The 21459-nt window shown below is 36.9% G+C and overlaps 1 protein-coding gene across 5 annotated transcripts in view; it reads left to right on the plus strand.

The window, feature by feature from the left end:
* KIDINS220 (kinase D interacting substrate 220) overlaps positions 1 to 21459 on the plus strand; it is a 75178-nt gene that overhangs the window by 11982 nt on the left and 41737 nt on the right. For all 5 annotated transcript variants that reach the window (XM_084203241.1, XM_084203244.1, XM_084203245.1 and 2 more), the window contains 14 exons: positions 1304 to 1402; positions 2853 to 2951; positions 3898 to 3999; positions 4426 to 4524; positions 5308 to 5505; positions 7362 to 7460; positions 9784 to 9882; positions 10542 to 10640; positions 11605 to 11782; positions 12300 to 12464; positions 13815 to 13994; positions 14345 to 14510; positions 15407 to 15558; positions 17916 to 18205. In XM_084203241.1, coding sequence (XP_084059367.1) covers positions 1304 to 1402; positions 2853 to 2951; positions 3898 to 3999; positions 4426 to 4524; positions 5308 to 5505; positions 7362 to 7460; positions 9784 to 9882; positions 10542 to 10640; positions 11605 to 11782; positions 12300 to 12464; positions 13815 to 13994; positions 14345 to 14510; positions 15407 to 15558; positions 17916 to 18205 — 2025 coding nt within the window. The remainder of the gene's footprint in view (positions 1 to 1303; positions 1403 to 2852; positions 2952 to 3897; positions 4000 to 4425; positions 4525 to 5307; positions 5506 to 7361; positions 7461 to 9783; positions 9883 to 10541; positions 10641 to 11604; positions 11783 to 12299; positions 12465 to 13814; positions 13995 to 14344; positions 14511 to 15406; positions 15559 to 17915; positions 18206 to 21459) is intronic.

Raw genomic sequence — 21459 nt, forward strand, 5'->3', positions numbered from 1 at the left:
CTCAGGGGGGAAAAAAGCAGATGGAAAATGATGACATACATGAGAAATTTTATACAAAATTGTTTAGCTCATGTATTTCTCTGAGCCCTCATGAAAAGTAGGGATATTCCTCAGGTGTTTAAAACATCTTGATCTCTGCTGAATTTGCTGGTGTTTCTTCTGGGAAATCAGAATAGAGAAATACAGCATCAAAGATGAGGTACAAGTGATTTTGCTCATCTTGGTGTTGTTGAGGTCTGTCAGTGGGTTGAATTTTTGTTTATTTGGTGGGGTTTTAAAATTTGGTTTTAGTGTTTTTCCAATAAATACCTAGAGAGAATTCAGGTTAAAGGATTATTTCAGAACATTGTCAGAGAGGGGTTTCACATTTATGAATTGTCTTTGTGCCTCAGCAAAAGAGGTTGACTCCAGATGAAAGATGCCCAAAAGGGGTGAATAGAACAGAGATACTGTTAGAAAGTTTTGAAAGCTCTGTATAGTCCAGTGAAGAGTGATAACCAGGGAAAGGATATCACTTGTTTTATTTACTTGTGCACTTAGTTTAAGTGTAGCAACATGGATATCCGGGAAAGGTCTTCTGTGGAATCTGTCACCTAAAAATCCAAAACAACCAAAACCTACCAACCAACCAAGTCTCTGTTGTTATGAGACATTTTATTACAGTTGCTGTAAATGCCACAATTTCTATACTTGTAGGAAGGACAGCTACCTTATAAATTGATGCTATATTTTATAAGTGTGTAGCATTTAAAAAATCAATCCACACCTGGATGAGCTTTGAGCAGTGGGGGGGAAATAAACATAATGCAAGGGGAAATGTGTCTTCCTGAAGTGATCAGAAGTGTGAAAAGCTGTGGTCCAGATTACCCTGCATATCAGTCCCTTGAGTGCTGTTACACACTATCTGTGGAGACTTACTGCCACTGTTTTCTGTGGTCTTGGTGGCATCTTATTCCCTCTCAGCAGTTTTTAAAACCTTGACCTCATTTTCTAATGCTTTGTAGGTGCTGCTTCCTCCGTATGTTTATTAAGATAACCTGCAGTGAACTGAGGAGTGGAAAGGGCTAGATAATGGGTAGGAGAGCACATAACTGGAGGGGAGATTTGGAGTAGTTGCTCTGTATTTCCATGTGTATAACTGGCATGCTGTGAGTTTATTAGTACTGTTATTATTATTTTAAAGGACACCTGTTTTAAGAGCTTCTCTATTTCCTGTTGTGGATATTAAACATTTGAAAACCAAGGTTACTTGTATTGAAATATTGAATATTACTTTATAACATTTTATCCTTTTTTTTTGTAGGATAACTGGACAGCTCTTATTTCAGCAGCTAAAGAAGGACATGCAGCTATTGTAGCAGAGCTACTCAATTATAATGTCAATTTGGAACATCGGGATTTGGTATGTGTTGGCTTAGTGTAAAAATAAAATAGAGAACACCTGTGGGAGTTGGAGTTTTTCGATTCCATTAAACTAAGGAAAGACCTTTCATTTTTACATTATGTACCCAGTGCTGTTGAAATGAAAAAGAATATATAGTTAAATATTGCTTTTTACAGCTGTCGAATGATTGGTTTACTGTTAATAATGGCAGCTGATTTACCAGGGCTGCTATTCCCCCTTAATTTGCTTTGGAAAAAAGCTAAGCTGAACAACAGTTTGATTTTGGGGTGTGGTTTGTGTGGTGAGAGTTTTTTGCAGGAGGAAGATTGGTTTGTGGTTTTTTTTTTGTTGGAGGTTTTTTTGGATGGTAGTGGCCTTTTTTTTAAGTATTCTGGTAAAATAAACATTATCTTTCCCAGAAGATACCTGTCTGTATTTACTTTCACTCTGGACAGCCATGATTGCTCATACAGCAGTCCTTGTTTTCAGTCTCCTAACACTTGCTTTCATTCATCTTGCCAAAATTTTATATGGGAAAGTGGGCATTACAGTCCAGCCCATCTAAAGAGTTACAAAAGCTGCTGACATGAGTCTGCAGTTAGATAGCCCTGAAGAGCTATAAACTGTTCCCATTGACAGAAGATGGAATTAAGCACCTGCAAGGACTGATTTGGTTCTGCTTAAGTTAAAATGTGGAAAACCACTAGGGGTGACTTCAAGTGCTTCCTTTAATTGAAGTTCCATTCTGTCTGAAAGCTGAGGCGTCTTCACTAACCCAGATGTTTTGTTTAACATTAAGCACATTCACATGGCCAAGTGCTTGATTTCTAGACCTCTGCCAGTCAGAGGGATCTTTCACATCTCTGAAAGAGATGTATTATAAAGAAATAAATCAAAACTGTGCTTACAGTTATCGGAGGTATGCTGTTATTTTAAAATTATATTTGTTTACCTGACCTGTCAAATGCCTTAGGCAGTGAAACCTCATTGTCTCCTAGCTTACAAACTTAAATGAACACACCGGCGTAGTTTGAAATGAATTGCTCTTATTACTCCCTGCTACAGAAATCAAAAGTACATTTTCTATGTTAACGGATTTGGAATCTAGACTTTATTTTAAGATATTGATGTGTTTCTTCTTTTTTTTTTTTTTTTTTTTTTTTTTTTTTTTTTTTTTTTTAATCCAGTGGTTGGATTTGTATGTGCATTTGAAATCTGAATACAGTGTTCAGCAACATTAAGAACATGATATTTTCCCAAGTTTTGCATATAACAGGAAATTAGTACTTCCATACAGGAGCTTATTATTCATTCTGAATAAATAGTATTACAACATTGTGTGGTCAGTCCTTACTATATATTGAATTTACAGAATAGTCTTAGGACAAATACAAAATGAAATCAAATCATTAGTTATATTTCTTAAGTATTTTTCAGTTTTTACAATTCTTTGAATTGTGTTTGCTAGGGAGGATGGACTGCCCTGATGTGGGCATCATACAAAGGCCGTACTGAAGTGGCTAAACTGCTGCTTGAGAAAGGAGCAAATCCAAACATCACAGGCATGGTAAGTTTTAGTCTTCAACATCTCCTTCTCCCAAGTGTTTGAAGTCTTGAGTTGTATGCTCATCTTATTATCTTGATCAAACATTTTACATTCTTTGCTGTATGACATTTTTTGCTGTACTTTATAAAGGGCTTGCTTTAATAATCTGTGTGATTGCCAGTGGCTTTTTTAAGAATTTTGATTTTTTTTTAATTGAAGCAAATGGGTGTATAGCTCATACTGAGATTCAAATTACCAGGAGAGGAAATCATAGAAAAGATAAGTAGTGAATCTAATGTTATTTGTATCACAACTGTCATTTTTCTGCAACTGTAGAAGTTAATGGAGTAACTAATGTGTGCAATGTAGAAACCATAATTTGCTTTAATTGTTTCATAATAGTTTAGATTATATGAACATATACCATTCATGTTGGAGAATAAAAAAACCTAAGATTTTGAGATTTAGCTCATTTGTAAGCATTTTCTACAAAAGTGTAGGCACTGAACAATTTGTTTATGCTAGCAGTTCTCTGCTGTTTGAGGCAAGGAACAATGAAGAAAGAACCCCAGTGGCCAGAGCAACCTCTGTGATGGTTGATTTTCTCAGGTTTATATATGCAGTGTCTGTGGGCATGGCACAAATCCTCTGCAGTCCTGTTTACTCAGGGGTATTACACAGCTGTCTGTTGCTTCCTTTCTACCTTACAACTGTTCTTATTAAGACAGGGATGTGAATTTACAAACCTTGTTTAAAGAGTTATAAATCAAAACTGGTTCAAAACAGTGGACATCTTCCCAGATATCATCTAGGTAATGTACTAGATAACAATCATTGGTAATGCAGTTGGATTTATTTCTATATATTCATTCTTCTATGGGTTTAACATCTCTTGAGACTTGTTTTGTTGATGTAAAAGAATTAAAAGCATAAGACTATAATTATTTATTTATTTTTTAATTCTAAGCAATACAGTGTTTATCCAATCATTTGGGCAGCAGGACGTGGCCACTCAGATATAGTCCATCTCTTACTGCAGCATGGAGCTAAAGTGAACTGCTCTGACAAAGTAAGTTATACCTGTATAACATTTAATTTCTGTAATGTTTGATGAATTTCTTGTGAAAGGAAATCTATGAGTTCTTGATTAGAAAAACACTTGCTGTTATATTTTACCCATGAGATTAAAATTAGCATGCTAGAGTAAGTTATGCTTGAAAGAGGTTTTTGCATAGTATGCTCAAGATGGTTGTGAACATATTTCTATTTTCAGAGCTATTGGAAACCTTGCTATCCTAGGTTATATAGAAAAATAATTCTTACAGCTATCTACAAAAGAAAAATTGAAGCGGCTTTTCAAATGCTTGTGTTAATTCACAAGACCTAATTATATTTTTGTAAAAACGAAAGCAATGAAGTATAGGATAAATACTAGGTTGTACGGGATACTTAATACAAAAAGCAATATGATAAAATGTTGTGAATGTTTTTTCAGTATGGAACCACCCCACTGGTTTGGGCAGCAAGGAAAGGTCATTTGGAGTGTGTGAAATACCTGCTGCAGATGGGAGCTGATGTTGACCAAGAAGGAGCTGTAAGTAACTGCATTTTCCAGTGATGAGTACATCTGTGTCCTATTTCTTAGCACCTTTTAGTGATGTAACTAGGGAGTTGTATTGACAGCACACACACTAGTATGTTAAGTGTAAATTTTAATGACTATAAATAAATGTAGGTAATTGTTATCTGAAGGTTAATGCTGTCTAAATTCATTCAGTATCTACGCCTTATATATCAAATATCCTATTCCTCAGTGCCATTTGAAAAGTAAATCAAATACAAATCATCTTTTGAAAGTAATAATGTTGACTGCAACTTTTCAAAAACTGATTTTTTTTCAGAAGTTTCTGCTGCATATTGTTTTTAAATACAACAGATTACATTTAAATTGCTTGTCAAAACAAAACCAAAGTCCATTTCTAGTTAAGTGGAAGATTGGGAAAACTTTCGGTATTCATATGATTATTTCTGAAGTTCTTAAAAAATCTTCTTTGTGAACATTGGTAGACCCGGGTACTCTGATAATACTATGTTCCCATATGAGAAGAAAATTATTGTATCAGGTGTGGAATTCAGGAGATAGAATAAACTGATCTGAGCTTTACTTTTTGCATTTGAAATGCGTACTATTGCTCTTAGTTTATTTCTTTGCTTTTAAAAAGCGTGTTTTTTGGTGCACTTTAAAACACAAAACTGAAGTACCATTTGGTTGATTAAGAGAGTGATGTTAGTCAGTGTTCTCTTCTTATTTGAACTGCTGATATAATGATGATTGCTATATTCGCTGTACAATGAAATATTTTGGTTTTATTTAAAGAATTCTATGACTGCACTTATTGTAGCAGTGAAGGGTGGCTATACTGACTCAGTAAAAGAAATTCTGAAAAGGAACCCAAATGTGAACCTAACAGATAAAGATGGAAATACAGCTTTGATGATTGCATCCAAGGAGGGACATACTGAAATTGTGCAGGATCTTCTTGATGCTGGAACTTATGTGAACATTCCTGACAGAGTGAGTCAATTTTCATCATAATTGTCACTTTATATTTATATAGTTTATGTTTAAATACCAGTGTATGCAGATTTGTAAATATGTGATTTTTCTGGCTTTCTGATTTTTCTGCCATCTAGGGGTGTTTTTGTGTACTGCTCTTTTACAAGTACATTAAGTGCTAAATGTTGCTATGTGAAGGTAAAGGATAAACTACTGAAACTACTCTTTTTCTTTGAGATGCTTGAATTGAGAACATAGGGCATCTGACATATCTGTAACATAAGACTAATTCTGAACTAATCTTTAGGTTTGGGGTGGGGTAGTGCTGCTTAAACTGTAAACCGTGGTTTCTGTAAAAAAAGAATATATTCAGCATGTACCTTTATCTTTTACAATAAAAATGTTTACCACAAAACTTGCATATATGAGAGGGAGACTTCAGCTCTGAGTTAAGAGATGTAAATCTAGCGCTGTGTACCTGACCCATAAGTGCATTACTCAGTTGAGATGTGACATGAACAGTGCCCACAGTGTGAATCTGCTCGCTGGCAGTTCAGGATTTTAGTTGGTTACTTACACAGGTGCTTTGCACTGTGCAGTGCCCTCTTGACAGGAAGGTGTTTCTGAAGTGTCAGAGAGACAGGTCAAGCACTGCAGCCTCGAGGCTGTAGTTGGTTAGGTACCTGAACTTAGATGTCTCTATCAGGCTCAGTGACTTAGTTCAGAGAGGTAATATGTTTTTGACACTGCATAAGTTGGATTGTTTGGGGTTGCAGAGAATAGAGGAAAGTTTTCGAATATTTGCCTAATAAATTTAAAATTATTTTGGATGCATTTTCCTGTATTTCAGGTGTCAGTGCCTTTCTTAGATGGCAGTGTACTGAGCTACAGTCGTGTCATGACAAATTTCACCTCAGGCACATAGCAAAGAAATCTTAAAATATTTAAGAAAATACATTGCAATCCTCTTAGCACCTCTTTTGCCACAATGTTCTACAACGGTCTGCATTTCTGTGCTTTCAGGAGGGAGAAATTACAGCTTTCAGCACAGCTGACTGTGTTCCAGAAATACACTTTTAGTTTCAGATGCTAGAGTAGGTTCTGATAAAGAAAATTTCTTGGTTTTCACCCAAGTATGTAATGAATGAGTGATGGGGCATTTCCTACTGCTGAGTTCTCTGAGTTCCACACCTGTGATTTTGCTATGCTTTTATTTATTTTTCCTGTTTCATCCTAAGAGGAGTAATAGGCAGTTTCAGGAGTATAAGGTAATTTCTGAAATTCTGGCATGTCCTTAAGTGTGTTAAAATCAGAAGCCTTAAGCACAACTGTAACTTTGTTTTATGTATATAAAACTTCGTTTACCACGCCAAATTTTTTTTTTTTAATCTGAGATGAAATCAGCCTTTTGCTTTTTTCTTTGTAATAGCATAGTGTATGTAAACAAGATAAATGTATTTAAAATTCTTAAGGAGCTTTTGTCAACTGTGAAACATCTCAAAGAGATTGACAATATTCTTGTTTGGTTGTAAGTAGGTTATTACTATGAGTGCATTGGCCTTCCCTATTGGCTTTTTTCATATTTATTATTAATTTATGCTGGATGTTTTTAGGATAGTGGTTTAAGCTAGATGTATTTATGTAGTGTTTGTTTTCCTGAACAATTGAGAAAAAAGTTAAGAATTTTTTCTAGTAAATACTCATTTTTTCAGAGATAGTTCTATTTTCTATATATTTCTTTTTTAAAATGAGTGGAGATTTCTCAATGTGAATAGGCATAGTGCATATTTGGAAGCTATAATGCATTCTCTGTTGCATTTCTTGTTCGTAAATAATGTTAATTCATGTTCAATATTCTTTCACATTTTTTTTAGAGTGGAGATACAGTGTTGATTGGGGCTGTTAGAGGTGGTCACGTTGAAATTGTGAGGGCCCTGCTCCATAAATATGCTGATATAGATATCAGAGGTCAGGTAAGTACAACAGTGTAAATGTTAGAGTACTTCTTAAATAGGGTGTGAATCTTTATACCAAACAATTATACTGTATTCCTGAAAACAGGGCATTAAAGTTTGCACTGTCTACTCTGTAGGAAATTCAAATTGCGTCAAACAGTAAGATACATCACGTTGCTGTGCAGGTTTTAACAAATAAGATACATGTAATTGTAATGGCCTGTTAAGCACAGTTTTTTCACTTAATTGTATAATGGTTGAAAAGCAAAAGATGTAAACTGAACTTCATCTGCACTACTGAACAGATTTAGGATAATTACATACTTTAAAGATACTTAAAATAATGATTTTAATCATATTTTAAATAGAATATCAATGAAATGTGATGCCCCAGAGATTATATCTGTTGTAAGAGCAATTCTGTGCTTGGTTGGTTCTGGTCTCCACCAATTTTCTTTGTTACTGTCTGTTAAACACTGTTAGTGATTTCTGTGTTTTCTACCTACCTCTTCTTTCTTTTTTGTCCTTTGATTAAGATATTAGTTTTACTCTTCTACTGGAAGATCTCTCATTCAGTATGGTACTTGTGTTTGTTACATTCAACTTGCTTTCTTTTGCTTGAAGCTATTCAAATCACTCTGCTTTGTTGGCACATGGGTTCTGCCAAGTTGGTACACAAAACTAACTAGTCACTGAGAGCTGTAAAGGTTCAGTGCCTGCTGCTGCTGCAGAGCGTCTCTGAAAAGTCTGCAAGTTTTTATTCTCAAGAAAAAGTAGCATTTGAATCTCTTCCTCTAACCTGACATTGGCAACCCGTGTATCTCAGCTTCTGGCTGTGACATGGGTTTGAAAATCTGAAGCTCTTCAATATCTTGCTGTGACTGAAGCAATACAGAAACAGCAGGAGGATGCAACATGTTTGGTAGCAGGGAAGCTTGTGACTTCTGGCAGCATGAGGCTGCTTGAGTGGCAACTTGCAGTGGTTGATCTAGAGAACACTTCTGTGGCCTTACAAGGAGGCACAGCAGGAGTCAGTACCATCAGAGCAATATTTTGGCTCCTCACTTCAGATCATAGTTTAGGACCAGCAGTATCAAAATTGGAGATGAGTGCCACTTCCCTGCTGGGATCAACTTCCCTGCTGTTTAGCACTGCAGCCAGCACTTGCCTGCTGGCCTGTTCTGGGGAGATGTGTTCACTGCCCAAATTTGTGACATTTCAGAAATATTGCTGAGTCTTGATCAGCCTTCCAGCAATGGTGTTCCTTGCTGGTCATTCATTCGTGTGGTCACTAGCTGGTGGATACCTTCAGCAGATAAAACATGACTCAAAGGCCATTGAGAGTAGGTGTTGGGGCAGGTGAGGGCTCAGGCAGTATTTTCCTCAGCCCTTCTGGGAGGAGAAAGGACCTGGCTGGGAGCACCTGGCTATGTAGCTGATGTACAGCTCAGGCTGATATCTTGGAAGCCAGCTCACTGAAGGGCAGAGAAGATGAAACTCAAGTGATTGGAGAGGAATGAAATCTTAGTCACTGGGCTTCTTAAACTGTTGAGAAAGGCTTTAAACTCAGTTTTCTGTGAGGCCCATGAGTGGAAGAGAGAGAGCTGCAAATGAAAGAAGTAGGCAAGGTAGAAGGCTGCAAGGGACACTTTGATATTCATGCTTAGAAGCGGTGTGTGTTCAGAGGCTATTCTTAAATGTCTCTACACAAATATGCATCAAACAGAAAGAGTCATGATGCAGTCATTAGGCTACAGAAAGATTGTGAAAGTCTTCCCATATGTGAAGACTTTCTGGGTGGCACACATCCACACATCACTGGGAGGAAAAGAAGATGACAGAAGCATATTTGTGGCTATGAACCTTCCTCCAGGTTTACTGATGAAATGTCTGGCTGATCAGTGTTCTGGTGCTTCGTGTTGCCTTTCTTGTCCATCTACTTTTACAGCTTCCCAGCTTCCATGGCCTCTGAAAAAATGTTTATTTCATTAGGTAATTTGTATATTTGAGTTCGAACTGAATACTTACATGTAGTTTCAGAAACTTTTTCAAGACAGGTTAAGTCTGCTTGGATTGTTAAAGCTCTTAATATATTTCACAAAGGTTTTCAAAATAGATTTATATTCCCTAGCCAAATTTTCATCCTCCCCTCTAAATTCTTCTGTTATGCCACCTAGATTTGTTGACATTTCCCTTTGCCTTCAGCTGTGCTAAAACTTGCTTTATTGTATGCAGTTTTCAATATATAGTGGTTGTACTTTAAATACTTTTTTTGAAATTAATCCAACTAAATCCAATGAAAGTACTGTTAGTGTTTAATACTACTTTTTTTTTTTTTTAGGATAATAAAACTGCTTTATATTGGGCAGTTGAGAAAGGAAATGCTACAATGGTGAGGGATATCTTGCAATGCAACCCTGATACTGAGACATGTACCAAGGTAACAGAATTTTAATTGAGTTGCTTTCTTTATTATCTGTTCTTTTCTTAGCTCTTATGTGATGTGAAGATCATACAAAATTCAGTTTTTGGGAAGTTTTGGTACCTTGAACACTGTTAATTTTTTTTTTCATGAAATAAGTCTTCTCAGCAATAGTAATATTCCCTCTGTTGATAAAAATGATTTGCTATTAAATAGCAAACAGGGATAGCATGGGGCATGTGGATTCCTTACATCATTGACATGAGCAGCAATAAGGAGTAAAGAGCAAGTGCTACTGGAAACTGAGGAAAGAGGTTTCTGATATTACTAGGCATGAGTTCAGGCATGTGCAGCAGTAAGGGAAAAATAAGAGAAGTAGTTGGCGCAGCATTGAAGTATTTTCAAATATCTAGTATTATAACTGAATTTCGTCTTTCTCTATTTGACACTGTTATTGACAGAAATGTATTTTGATCTTTGATTCTAATTAATCTAGAACTGGGTCTGGGATACTTTTTCACAGACATAGGTGCTAAGGTGTTGTTGCTTGCACAACAGCGGTTTTATTTTTAATTATCTTAAATTTTTTTGCTTTAATTTGTTACCGAATCACTATTTCTTTTCCTTGGTTTTGGCTATATGGAGGTCTTTATATTAGTCCTACTTTTCCATTTTAGGATGGAGAGACACCACTTATAAAGGCAACCAAGATGAGGAATATTGAAATAGTAGAGCTTCTTCTGGATAAAGGAGCTAAGGTCTCTGCTGTAGACAAGGTAAAGAGTATTTGTTTATTTACTTCAGTAAATTTAATCATTTTAGTTTTGCAGCAGGATTTTGGAGAGAGCTGTTGAGGCTAATACTGATGAGGCTAAAGAAGGAGAGCTTCTCATATGGTTAATAATTAAATAGACAGTAAGACTTAAATGCTTAATCTCCCATATGTTTAATAATTAAATAGATAGGAACACTTAAGTGTAAATTTGTTTCCACCATTAGTATATTGTTAGGTTTTGGTTTGTTTTGTGTTAGGGTGCTCTTAATTACTTGAAAAAAAAATCCAGGCAAGGAATAAAACTTCCACAGATTAAACAGCTAATTCTTAGTATACTTGAAGAAGAGCATAGAGAATGGTTGTCATTGTCACTAATGTTAGTTTTTGATTAATAGACATTAAACTAAAGGATGCCAAGGATAAATACAGGTGATTATTTCTGTCTTGTTATGCATTACGTGCTTTGACTGCAAAACTCTTAAAGACAGCAACATTTATTTGGTGCTTTTTAAATCTCTTATTTAGGGTGAATAAGTAGTTATATTGATTTGATGCAATAAGAAAGCTTTTACTGGGAAGTTTTTGGGGAATTCTGAGCAGACAGTGAAACAATTCTAACAAGCACTGTCTCTTGTTCCAAACAAGTCCCTGAGTTTGCCTGTAGACATTTGTTTCTTCACAGAGACTGCAGTTTTCATGAACTTTAAGATATTAATAAACATTTAAGAAAGAAGAAAGTGTCTGAGGTTTAGCATTCTAAGAACTGCTTTTTTACATGTTTTCTCTGAAACATTTGTAATGCTTTTTCAGGGGGAAAAATGCTTGCTGTAAGGCACTGATGCTTTTGAAAGTGCCCTAAGATTTATTTCAAGGAAGTAATACTTCTGAAACAGCATTGAACGCATAGTCTGTCTCTAGTCTTAGGAATTCCTGGTAGATATTACAAGCTGTTCACTTAATTGCAGAAAGGGGATACTCCACTTCACATTGCTATTCGTGGAAGAAGCCGTAAACTTGCTGAATTACTCCTGAGAAATCCAAAAGATGGTCGATTGCTTTATAGACCCAACAAAACAGGAGAAACCCCTTACAATATTGACTGTAGCCACCAGAAGAGTATTTTAACACAGATATTTGGTGCCAGTAAGTATAAGCAGTTTTTATTAAATCATTCATATATTGACAATCCAGTTTATTCAACTATGTATTGAAAGGTGACTACAGATTTTTCAATGTTTCAATGTTGCACCTAACAGGAAGGCTTAAAAATAATCAGTTGGGAAAAAACCCCATCACTCTAAAAGCCTGGCAGAGGTATAATAACCTTTTATTTTGACTTTAGGTGTTAGATACTACGTGACTTCTGTCGATTGGTTTGTTTTTATTTGGATCTTGCTTGTGTGGGAATTACTTTCTTTGACCTCCTGTGGTTTGGGGTCTTGAATCTTGTAGTAGGCTTTAGTAGTTGTGATAATTATGTATCATTTATGTGGATGATTTAAAATTGCTTTGAACAGGAATGTACAAAGAACAAAAGCTGTTACAGGGCAGGAGTATATATACAAATATGGGTGAACGTGTCATGACTTTATGTATGAAAATTGTTCTACTGAAGAGCTTTCTTAGAGCAAAGTTGTGTAGCACAGTGTTTGTGTTGCAGGACACTTGTCTCCCACTGAATCTGATGGTGACATGCTGGGCTATGATCTGTACAGCAGCGCTTTGGCTGATATTCTGAGTGAACCAACCATGCAGCCACCCATCTGTGTAGGCTTGTATGCACAGTGGGGAAGTGGAAAATCTTTCCTGCTTAAGAAACTGGAAGGTAAAATCTTGATTTAGTCTTTTCAGTACTTACAATCTATCTATGAAAAGCATCACATCGGAGTTATTGGTTTTTGTGAGGGTTGTTGGTCCATGTAATGTTGTGTCTGGCCTCTGTTTCTATGATAAAGGGATTGAAATTTTACTGTGGCCAGTTCATTCATAGATTGCTTTGTTCATTTATATAATGTCAAGTTGGTCTTTAAGTGCTTTTGTCTATTTTCCTGTGAGTTTCCTGCAGCAGTAAATCTACCCTTTAGGTACTGCGGAAAGTCTGACTGCCAAAATATGCCTTGCTGGGCCTGTTTGTGTGTCAGATCAGGTTCAGACCTCTTCTGCTGTAGTATTTATTTATTGTGCATCCTATGTATCTTTTTCTTTTTAATGCTTAAGAACAATTATCAGGCTATTAATATTTTATTCTCTGTAGTGTATGTTCTTTGCATCTAGTTTTCTTCCCCTTTCCTGTTTCTTATTTTGAGTTTTTAGAACTTTCTGAAATGACAGAGGAAGGCAAATGCAGTATATGAAATGAATCAATATTATTCCTGGTGGAAATAGGCATCTTACTTAGTTTTAGCATTTTCTTATAGAGGCTGTTTTTCGGAGATGTTTCAATATAATTCAAAATCATTCCACTAATCTTGGTGTTTCTTACTTTCTGTGATTTCTCTGTTAGCCAAAATGGGATTTCTGCATTCATTTTTTTCACCTCCTGTTCCATGTCATAAACAAAAACCATATGTATTTTGACTGTGATATTTGTTGCTGATGAGCTCTTACATTTCTAAAGCACTTTCTCAGTGTTTTCTTCCTGTTCCTCATTCCTGTTTTTATTCTGGATTGTGTATCTATTATTTCTTATTCTGTAGAACCGAAATAAGTTCCTTCAGGAATTCCTGTCTTAGTTAATAAGAATCCACAAACAGAAATAGTACTACGGCCTTCACATTGTACTCTTATATCTGACTATTTGAGGAACACAGTCCATGCTTCAGTGATTGAGATTTTGGGGGTTGGGTTGGGTTTTTGATAGATATGGTGGATTTATTTTTCTCAGAGTCATAAAATATGTTTTACACTTTCGCAGGAGGATTGCATGACTTTTAATATGCTCTCAGAAGTAGAAAATCTGCAGCAAGGAATCTCTAAGCATTGTGTATTTAAATATTTTCATTCATTGCATGGATGATTTTGTGCTGATGTTTGAAGAAGAATTCAAGCATCATTTGTTTTCTTTTTGAATCAGTAATTGAGATAAGTTATACAGTCTGCTGAAAAAGTTCTTTTCAAAAATGATCTGTTCCTTAGTGTCTTGCTGTGTTAACTGGTTTTTGTGTTTTTGTTTTAGATGAAATGAAGACTTTTGCAGGACAGCAGATTGAACCTCTGTTTCAGTTCTCCTGGCTTGTTGTATTCCTCACACTCTTGCTGTGTGGAGGTTTGGGTTTATTGCTTGCTTTCACTGTGGACGCAAAGCTTGGAATAGCAGTGTCACTCAGCTTATTAGCTGTTCTCTACATTTTCTTTAGTAAGTCTTGTATGGAATTCATGAATGTTTTAATCTATTTTTGGGATTAAATATTGCTTTGTAGATATGCTTTGCCATTCATAAAAAATACTAAATGGTTTTGTAGACAATAAGACCCCTTTGGACCTTTTGTTTTGCATGTAATTTGTGAGAGGGCATTCTTGAGAACAAAGAAGGATTTTGTCTATTAATTTCATTGTGTTATTCTTACCATTCTCATTTTTAGCCTAACTGCTAAAAGTTCATAACTTTTTTTACAGAACTCCATACTTTATCTTTTCAAACTTCATGATTCTTTCAGCTGTCAATGTTGGCTAAATTAAAACTGTAACATCTTTTTAATATTTTAGCTGTAATTTACTTTGGTGGCCGGAGAGAAGGGGAGAGATGGAACTGGGCCTGGGTGTTAAGTACAAGGTTGGCAAGACATGTTGGATATTTAGAGTTGCTTCTCAAACTCATGTTTGTGAACCCACCAGAACTACCAGAGCAAACCACTAAAGCTTTACCTGTCAGGTTAGTTATTTCATTTTTTTACTCTTGAATAAATCAGTCAGGCTCACTCTGATACTTCTCAAACTGTGTGTTTAATGTGCACATTTAGCTTCATAGGAAAATTTATTGAGATTCCTGTTAGAAAAACAGTAGCTCTAGAAGATCATAAACTTTTGAGTGTGAGGAAGAGAGTTTTTCTTGAGAACACTACTATCTTCCAAAGCTGATGGAAATGCTTTTTAGAATTAGAGATTTTGACTGTTGTACTAAGGAAAATTCATACCAGATAAAAGAAGAGTTTATGTATGTTGTGTATTATCTATGTTTAATGCTTGTTCCACTGATTACTTTTGTTAAGGTTTGGGGGTTTTTTTCTTCCCTGTAAGCAGAGCATCAGACTGTTCAAAACTTCTAGTTTACCTGAAAACAAGAAAATTTATACTATGTGTTTGAAAATTTAATTTACTTCTATTGCTTAAAGACTTCTATTTTCTCCTCATGGTGCTTTTATGTCATCTTGTGTTTCTGTATTTTTTATAATCCTCTATAATCCTCTATAAATATTTGAAAATAGATCAGAATGCAGTTTTGAAAATATTTGTCAATATTATGGTTTGGCATCATAAAGATATTTTCATGTTTTTACTGTCATCTGAGGAACTCTTAGTGATGTGACAATTTTTGTCTTTTAAAGAAATCAAGTTTTAGAATAGGAAGTGGGGCAAAGAAGAGGTTGATAAATGGGGAAGTAGTTAAATTCCATGTAGATTTTAAAAAAAAAAAAATCTAAGTGTTTTACATTTTGTACCACTTAAAAGAACTTTTAACTACAGAGATGCAGCAAAACTTTTGTTTTAGTTGCCAGAAAATATTTAAAGTTTTCTGAAGTATACAAAATAAATGCTTTTCTCTTTCAGATTTTTGTTTACAGACTACAATAGACTGTCCAGTGTAGGTGGAGAGACTTCACTGGCTGAGATGATTGCTACCCTCTCTGATGCATGTGAAAGGGAATTTGGTTTCCTAGCAACAAGGCTATTTCGAGTTTTCAAGACAGAAGATACACAAGGTTGGTTTTTGTTTTTTTTTTTACCTGACTGACATTTCCAGTTTTTCCATTTCAGTGCACTGTTACCAGGGCTTCTGTTTTTTGCATTATAAGCTCTCTTTAGAAATTGTAGCCATGCAGAAATTCATAGAGAAGGGAGAACTCTTTGTTTGGAAGAGAAAAAATGCCCCATTTTATTTGCTAATCTTGATTTTATTAATATAATAAAGGAATATCTCCTGTGAAGTACAGTTTTCAGAAATGTCAGTGGAAATGTATATTTATATTACATCCTTATAGATGCAGTATATTTCCATAGCAATTAAGTCAATGTGTCTGAGTCAGATAAAGGGAAATGTATGTTTATGTGTATTGCTATGAGAGGTTTGTTTAGTTTATTAGATTTTAATTTAGAGCTTGTATGAGTGACCACTATTTATTCTTAGAAATAATAAATGTGTAGAACATGTTGGTCCAATCCTATAAATTGCTGTGATTAATACTAGTAAGATGGGATGAAATTTACCTCTTGATACTACAAGCTTTTTCATTCTGTTTCATCTGTAGGTTTCTAGAAAAAGAAATTCACAGAGGAGAGTATGATATTGTGAAGAAGGAGTACTAGAGCTTAACTTGTAATTAATTGAGGATTTATTTGTACTTTAATATGTGTCAGTTACTTCTCATTTCTTTTTGTCCATGAATTGAGGAATCTGTCACCTCTCACAAAGTGAAATGACTCTTCTGTCCTGCAGAGGCTGGAAAAAACACGTTATGTTTGCTATGTTCAGCTGTGTGCTGAACACAACTTACTCCTCATTGTTCTTTTACAAATTCACTAAGTGTTCTTTATGAAAGAGATGTGTGGATTTTTTCACCCTTTTTTCCATGTTAGGTTCTGCAGTTCCTCTCCTTTTTCTTAGTAAAACAGCTGTAATTTCTCCTGAAGATGTCTTGGGAATGGCAGCGTGGTGCTGGCTTCTTGTGATTATTTGCAGTAATCATCTTTTCCCTTTCATTTGTAATCTTACATTCACTTGTATTCCTTGCTCTGTTGCCTTCCTGTGCTCTGTCTAAATATCTGATTGATTTTTTAAAATTGTTTTATCTATTTGATGATTTTGCACATTCTCTTCTCAAGTTGTTTACAGGTCCAGGGTCATAGGTTTATTACCTCTAGATGTTCATAGAAATTCCATAGAGGTTTATTTTTAGCCTTCTGTATCTTAATTTTTGTTACGTCTGTAAACTTGCAGACATGCCTCTTTCAATTGTTATGACATTGTTCCTGATATTTAAGTGTCTCTCTAATCCAGTTTTGTCTCTTTCTAGTAAGAGGATGCTTACATTTCTACTAAGTCTAGAACTGAGTCTAATTATATCTGAGCTGTTCCACTTCATTTCTTGCCTCTCACTTCTGTCATTATGCATTTTTGTTGCTTTGTCCTACAGCACAATCCTATGAGTCAATTATGTCAGCAATGTGAAAAACCTTCACATTGCTGACATAAATGACCAAGATCTCTGTTGGTATAGAGAATTATATGGGCCACATATAAACTTTGAGTATTCTTTCTACTTAGCATATTAAAAATTTGGTTTTCCCCCTGCAGTTCAAATACTGATGTTTAACTGTCATAATTTTGCTTCAGATCATTGCTATTCTGTTCTTTGTTATCAACAAATGTGTCCAGAAGATAGCAATCTTCTAGATGTACCACTGGGTCTGTACAGGTCCTAAAGGCAGAGACTGCTGCTTTGGAAAATGCTGTTTCTTTGGTCACTGATTTAGCTGTGCTAAGCTCCAACTGCAGTATTTGCTTCTTTCTTATCAGTCCACTTGAAGTCAGGAGCTCTGTACTCTCCTCTGGGGCCCTTGTGAGCTGTCCAAAGCATATTTGCTGCAGTTTTCCTGTTCGTGTGTGTTTTAGCATGCAAGAAAGGATGGCCTCAGGCTGCAGCTTGTAATTTTGGTTTAGTTCTTCAATGGTACTGTTATATTATGTAAGTTCCAGTTTAAAACTGAGTAGATCCTGTACTGTTGTCCTACAATTTATTTACATAAATACACTTTACAAAGAGATACCGCAAAAGGGGTGATAGCACTGGTACAAAATTCATTTCTATCCAGTGTGGATTTCTTGAAATGATAGAAATAAACTAAAGATTAAAGGAATAGCTCTGATTTCTGATTCTTAATTTCCAAGAATTTTGGCAAGTAATAGATTTTTTTCTCCACAGGTTTGTGACTAGATGGTAACACTGCAGTAAGCTTTTGTGCCAGTTAGTGTTTTATGAAAAATATGCAAGTGAATAGATTTTTCTCTCACATGTCTTTACATTGTACATTAATTCTAACAGCAGTACCCGTTTCCTAGGTAAAAAGAAATGGAAGAAAACTTGCTGCCTCCCATCCTTTGTGATTTTCCTGTTCATCTTGTCTTGCGTTGTTTCTGCGATCGCCCTGTTGGCGATTTTTAATGTGGAGTCAGCCAACATGACAGTGAACGTTATCCTCATAACAGTGACCTGTATTGTTGGCTTGGCCTTTTTCTTGAATTGCCGCACATGGTGGCAGGTGATGGACTCTGTGTTGAATTCTCAAAGAAAACGTCTTCACAGTGCTGCCTCCAAGCTTCACAAGCTGAAAAGTGAGGGCTTCATGAAGGTGAGTGTTTGTATGAATTGGCCCTTAAAAGGAATGAAACGAACCCCCAAACATGGAGCATTATTAAATTGGGGCACCATTAATTTAATCAGGCTAAGTCTCACAACAGGAGAATGAGACTTGGTGAGTTTTTACTGAATGAGACACTTCTGTGCCAGTGGTAATTGTGCTTCGTGTATGAGATCTATCTGCTTAATCATGAATGTTAAATTTGGGGGTTCAGTTTTCTGATTTTATTTTTGCTGGGAAGAAAGTACTTGGAAAACAATTCTCAATTACCATTATTTTGTAAAAGCTTGCTTTAGATCATAAGATGAGAAAGAATAACTTTGAGAGTCTTCTAAAGGTGTAAAAACAAGCCTAACTTTGTGTGCAAGACCTCTTTGCTAAGAAAGAAATTGTAGCACTGAAGGAACATTACAAAACACTCCATGTATTTAATGAAAAATGGTAGGAAATACTACTGTTTTGCTGTCTTGTATCTATAAACTGATAAATATAGTCTCAGGCTCTCATCAGATATACTTATTCTTTGAAAGTAAAATGTAGCATCCTGATTTTTAACTTTGTAGATTACAGCCAATGTATAAAAATCTGTTGTACAAATATTTTTCAAACAGTCATAGAATAGTTTGAGTTGAAAGGGACCTTTTAAAGGTCAGCCAGTGCAACCTGACCTTGAATATTTCCGAGGATGGGCATCCACAACTTCTCTGGGCAATCTGTACCAGTGTTTTACCACCTCATTTTAAACAAGCTTCTTTCTTATATCTAACCTAAATTGACTGTCTGTCAGTTTTTAAAACCAATCCCCCTTTTCCTCTTGCAAAAGGCCTTGCCAAAAAGTTTATCCTCATACTACTTACAGGCCTCTTTAGGTACTGGAAAGCCACAATAAACATCTCCCCAGAATCTCATCTTCTTCAGGCTGAATAATCCCAGTCCTCTCAGCCTTTTATCACAGCAGAGGTGCTCCATCCCTCTTATCATCTTTGTGGCCTCCTCTGGACTTGCTCCAACACATCAGTGTCATTCCTGTGCTGAGGAGTGCAGAGCTGGATGCAGGGCTGCAGGTATGGTTTCACTAGAGTGGAGCAGAGGGACAGAATCCCTCCCAGACCTGCTGCTCACACTGCTTTGGATGCAGCCCAGGACACATTTTTGCTTTCTGGGCTGCAAGGGCACATGGCTGGGCCGTGTCCAGCCTCTCACCTACAGCATCCCCCAAGCTTCTTGGCAGAGCTCCTCTACATCTGTTCATCACCCAGCCTGGAATGATACCAGGGATACAGCTGCAGGGCCTTGCTCTTGGCCTTATTGAACCTCATGAACCCCCTTCTTGAGCTTGTTCAGGTCCCTTTGGATGGCGTCCTGTCCCTCAGGTGTGTCAGCTGCACCACTTACCTTGGTGTCATCTGCAAACTTGCTGGGCATGCACTTGATCCCTTCATTCATGTCATTAATGCAGATATTAAATAACACTGGTCCCAGTGTGGACCTCTGAGGGAAAGTACTTGTCGCTGATGTCCATTGGGACACTGAGCCATTGACTCTTTGTTATTTTTTTGCTCCTCTTGACAAGTTCAGCTCCAGCTCTGCCTTGGCCTTCCTCACCACATCCTCTCACAACCAGACTGTGCCCTTATACTCTTCCTAGTGTACCTGTGCTTGCTTCCACTACCTGTGCATTTATGTCTTGGTCTTTTGGTTGACCAGCAGGTCTCTACTCAGTGCAGCCAGCTTTTAGTCTTCCTTGCTAATTTTCTTGTACCTGGGTATTACAGGCTTTTGTGTTCCATGGAAAGCATCCTTAAAAGATCTGCCAGCTGTGTTGTCCCTGTAGTCAGTTTTCCAGGGGGTCTGTTGACTATCTCTTTGAAGAGCCAAAAGTTTGCTTTCCTGAAATGCGGTGTGCTGACTTTACTCCTTACCTGACCCATATCCCTCAGGACTGCAAACTCCAGCAGTGTGTGATCACTGCAGCCCAGGATGCAGCTCCAAGCTTGACATCCCCAGTTACCTCACTTACATTAGTGATCATCAGGTCCAGTGTTGCTCCCCTTCTGGTAGGGCTTGTCTATTATCTAGCTGAATTCCAGCAATCTCCTGGATTGCTGACAGCTCATGGGGCTGCGTTTCCAGATGCTGGGGTCATCTAAGTTCCCCAGGAGGAAGCAAGCCCATGAGCATGATGCCTCCTGTAGCTGGGACATAGCCTTTGTCAATAGGCCCCCCTTGATCAGGCCTGTTAAAGACACAAACCCCAAGGTGACATTTATTGGTCTTTTATGCACTGACTCCACCAGTTTGTGGTTGTTTCTCAGAGGCATCTTTTTGTGATCTCTCCATCTCTTGTTGTAGAGGGCAACCTCTCCTCCCCTCCTTCCTCTCCTGTCCCATTTGAACAGCCTGCAGCCATCAGCAGTTGCACTCCAGTCATGGGATTCATCCACCAAGTTTCTGGAATGTCAGCTAGGTCACAGCTTTCTGGCAGCACAGTGGCTTCCAGCTCCTTCTGTTAGTTGCCCAGTCTGTGTGCACTGAGGTGGAGGCACCTCAGCTGGGCTGTCAGCTCTGTCAGCTTCTTAGTCGAGCACCCTTTAATTCCTTTGAAGTATTTTAGTGGTGTTTCCCTGTTGGATTCTGTTACCTCAGGAGTTCCTGGCTGATCTCCATAAGACTACCAAGTATGCTCCAGTGTGGCCAGCACATCTCAGATGAGGGCCCTCAGTAGCCCTTCATCCCTGTAACCTTAGTGTGTCATACCACAGTTTGTTGTGGGCAAGCCTGATTTATCCCCCTCCCTCTTGTTTAAAGCTGTGTCAGTTAACCCTGCTGGCTCCTGGTTGAATGCTCTCTTTGCCTTTTGAGAAAGGTGAATCCCATCTGATGCCAGCATGCCTAGTGTCATGTTTTTGCAGCACAGAAGACCTGATTGTGTGTTGGTACTGTTTTTCTTGACAGTTGTTTGTTGAGTGGTATTTATCTGACATAACTTGAGCCTTTAGGAGTTAGGTTCACCCTTGGCCATCAAAGGAGAGAAGTATTTCAGGAGAGTTGTTAATCTCATGTTTTATGTCATCTTACTGTGCACATTCTAATGAACCTGTTGGTTAAGAGATCAGATTTTAATGTCTACCTGTTAGCTGCTGAAGTTAGGAAAGGCAAATTCCTCCTTTGTTTCTATGTTATGGTTGGTTGTTACATGTGTAACAATGTTGAAAAGCTTAACAGATCTTCAGACTGCCTATCTT

This window comes from Fringilla coelebs (assembly GCF_963513975.1).
Source record: "Fringilla coelebs genome assembly, chromosome: 3".
NCBI classification, from domain to species: domain Eukaryota; kingdom Metazoa; phylum Chordata; class Aves; order Passeriformes; family Fringillidae; genus Fringilla; species Fringilla coelebs.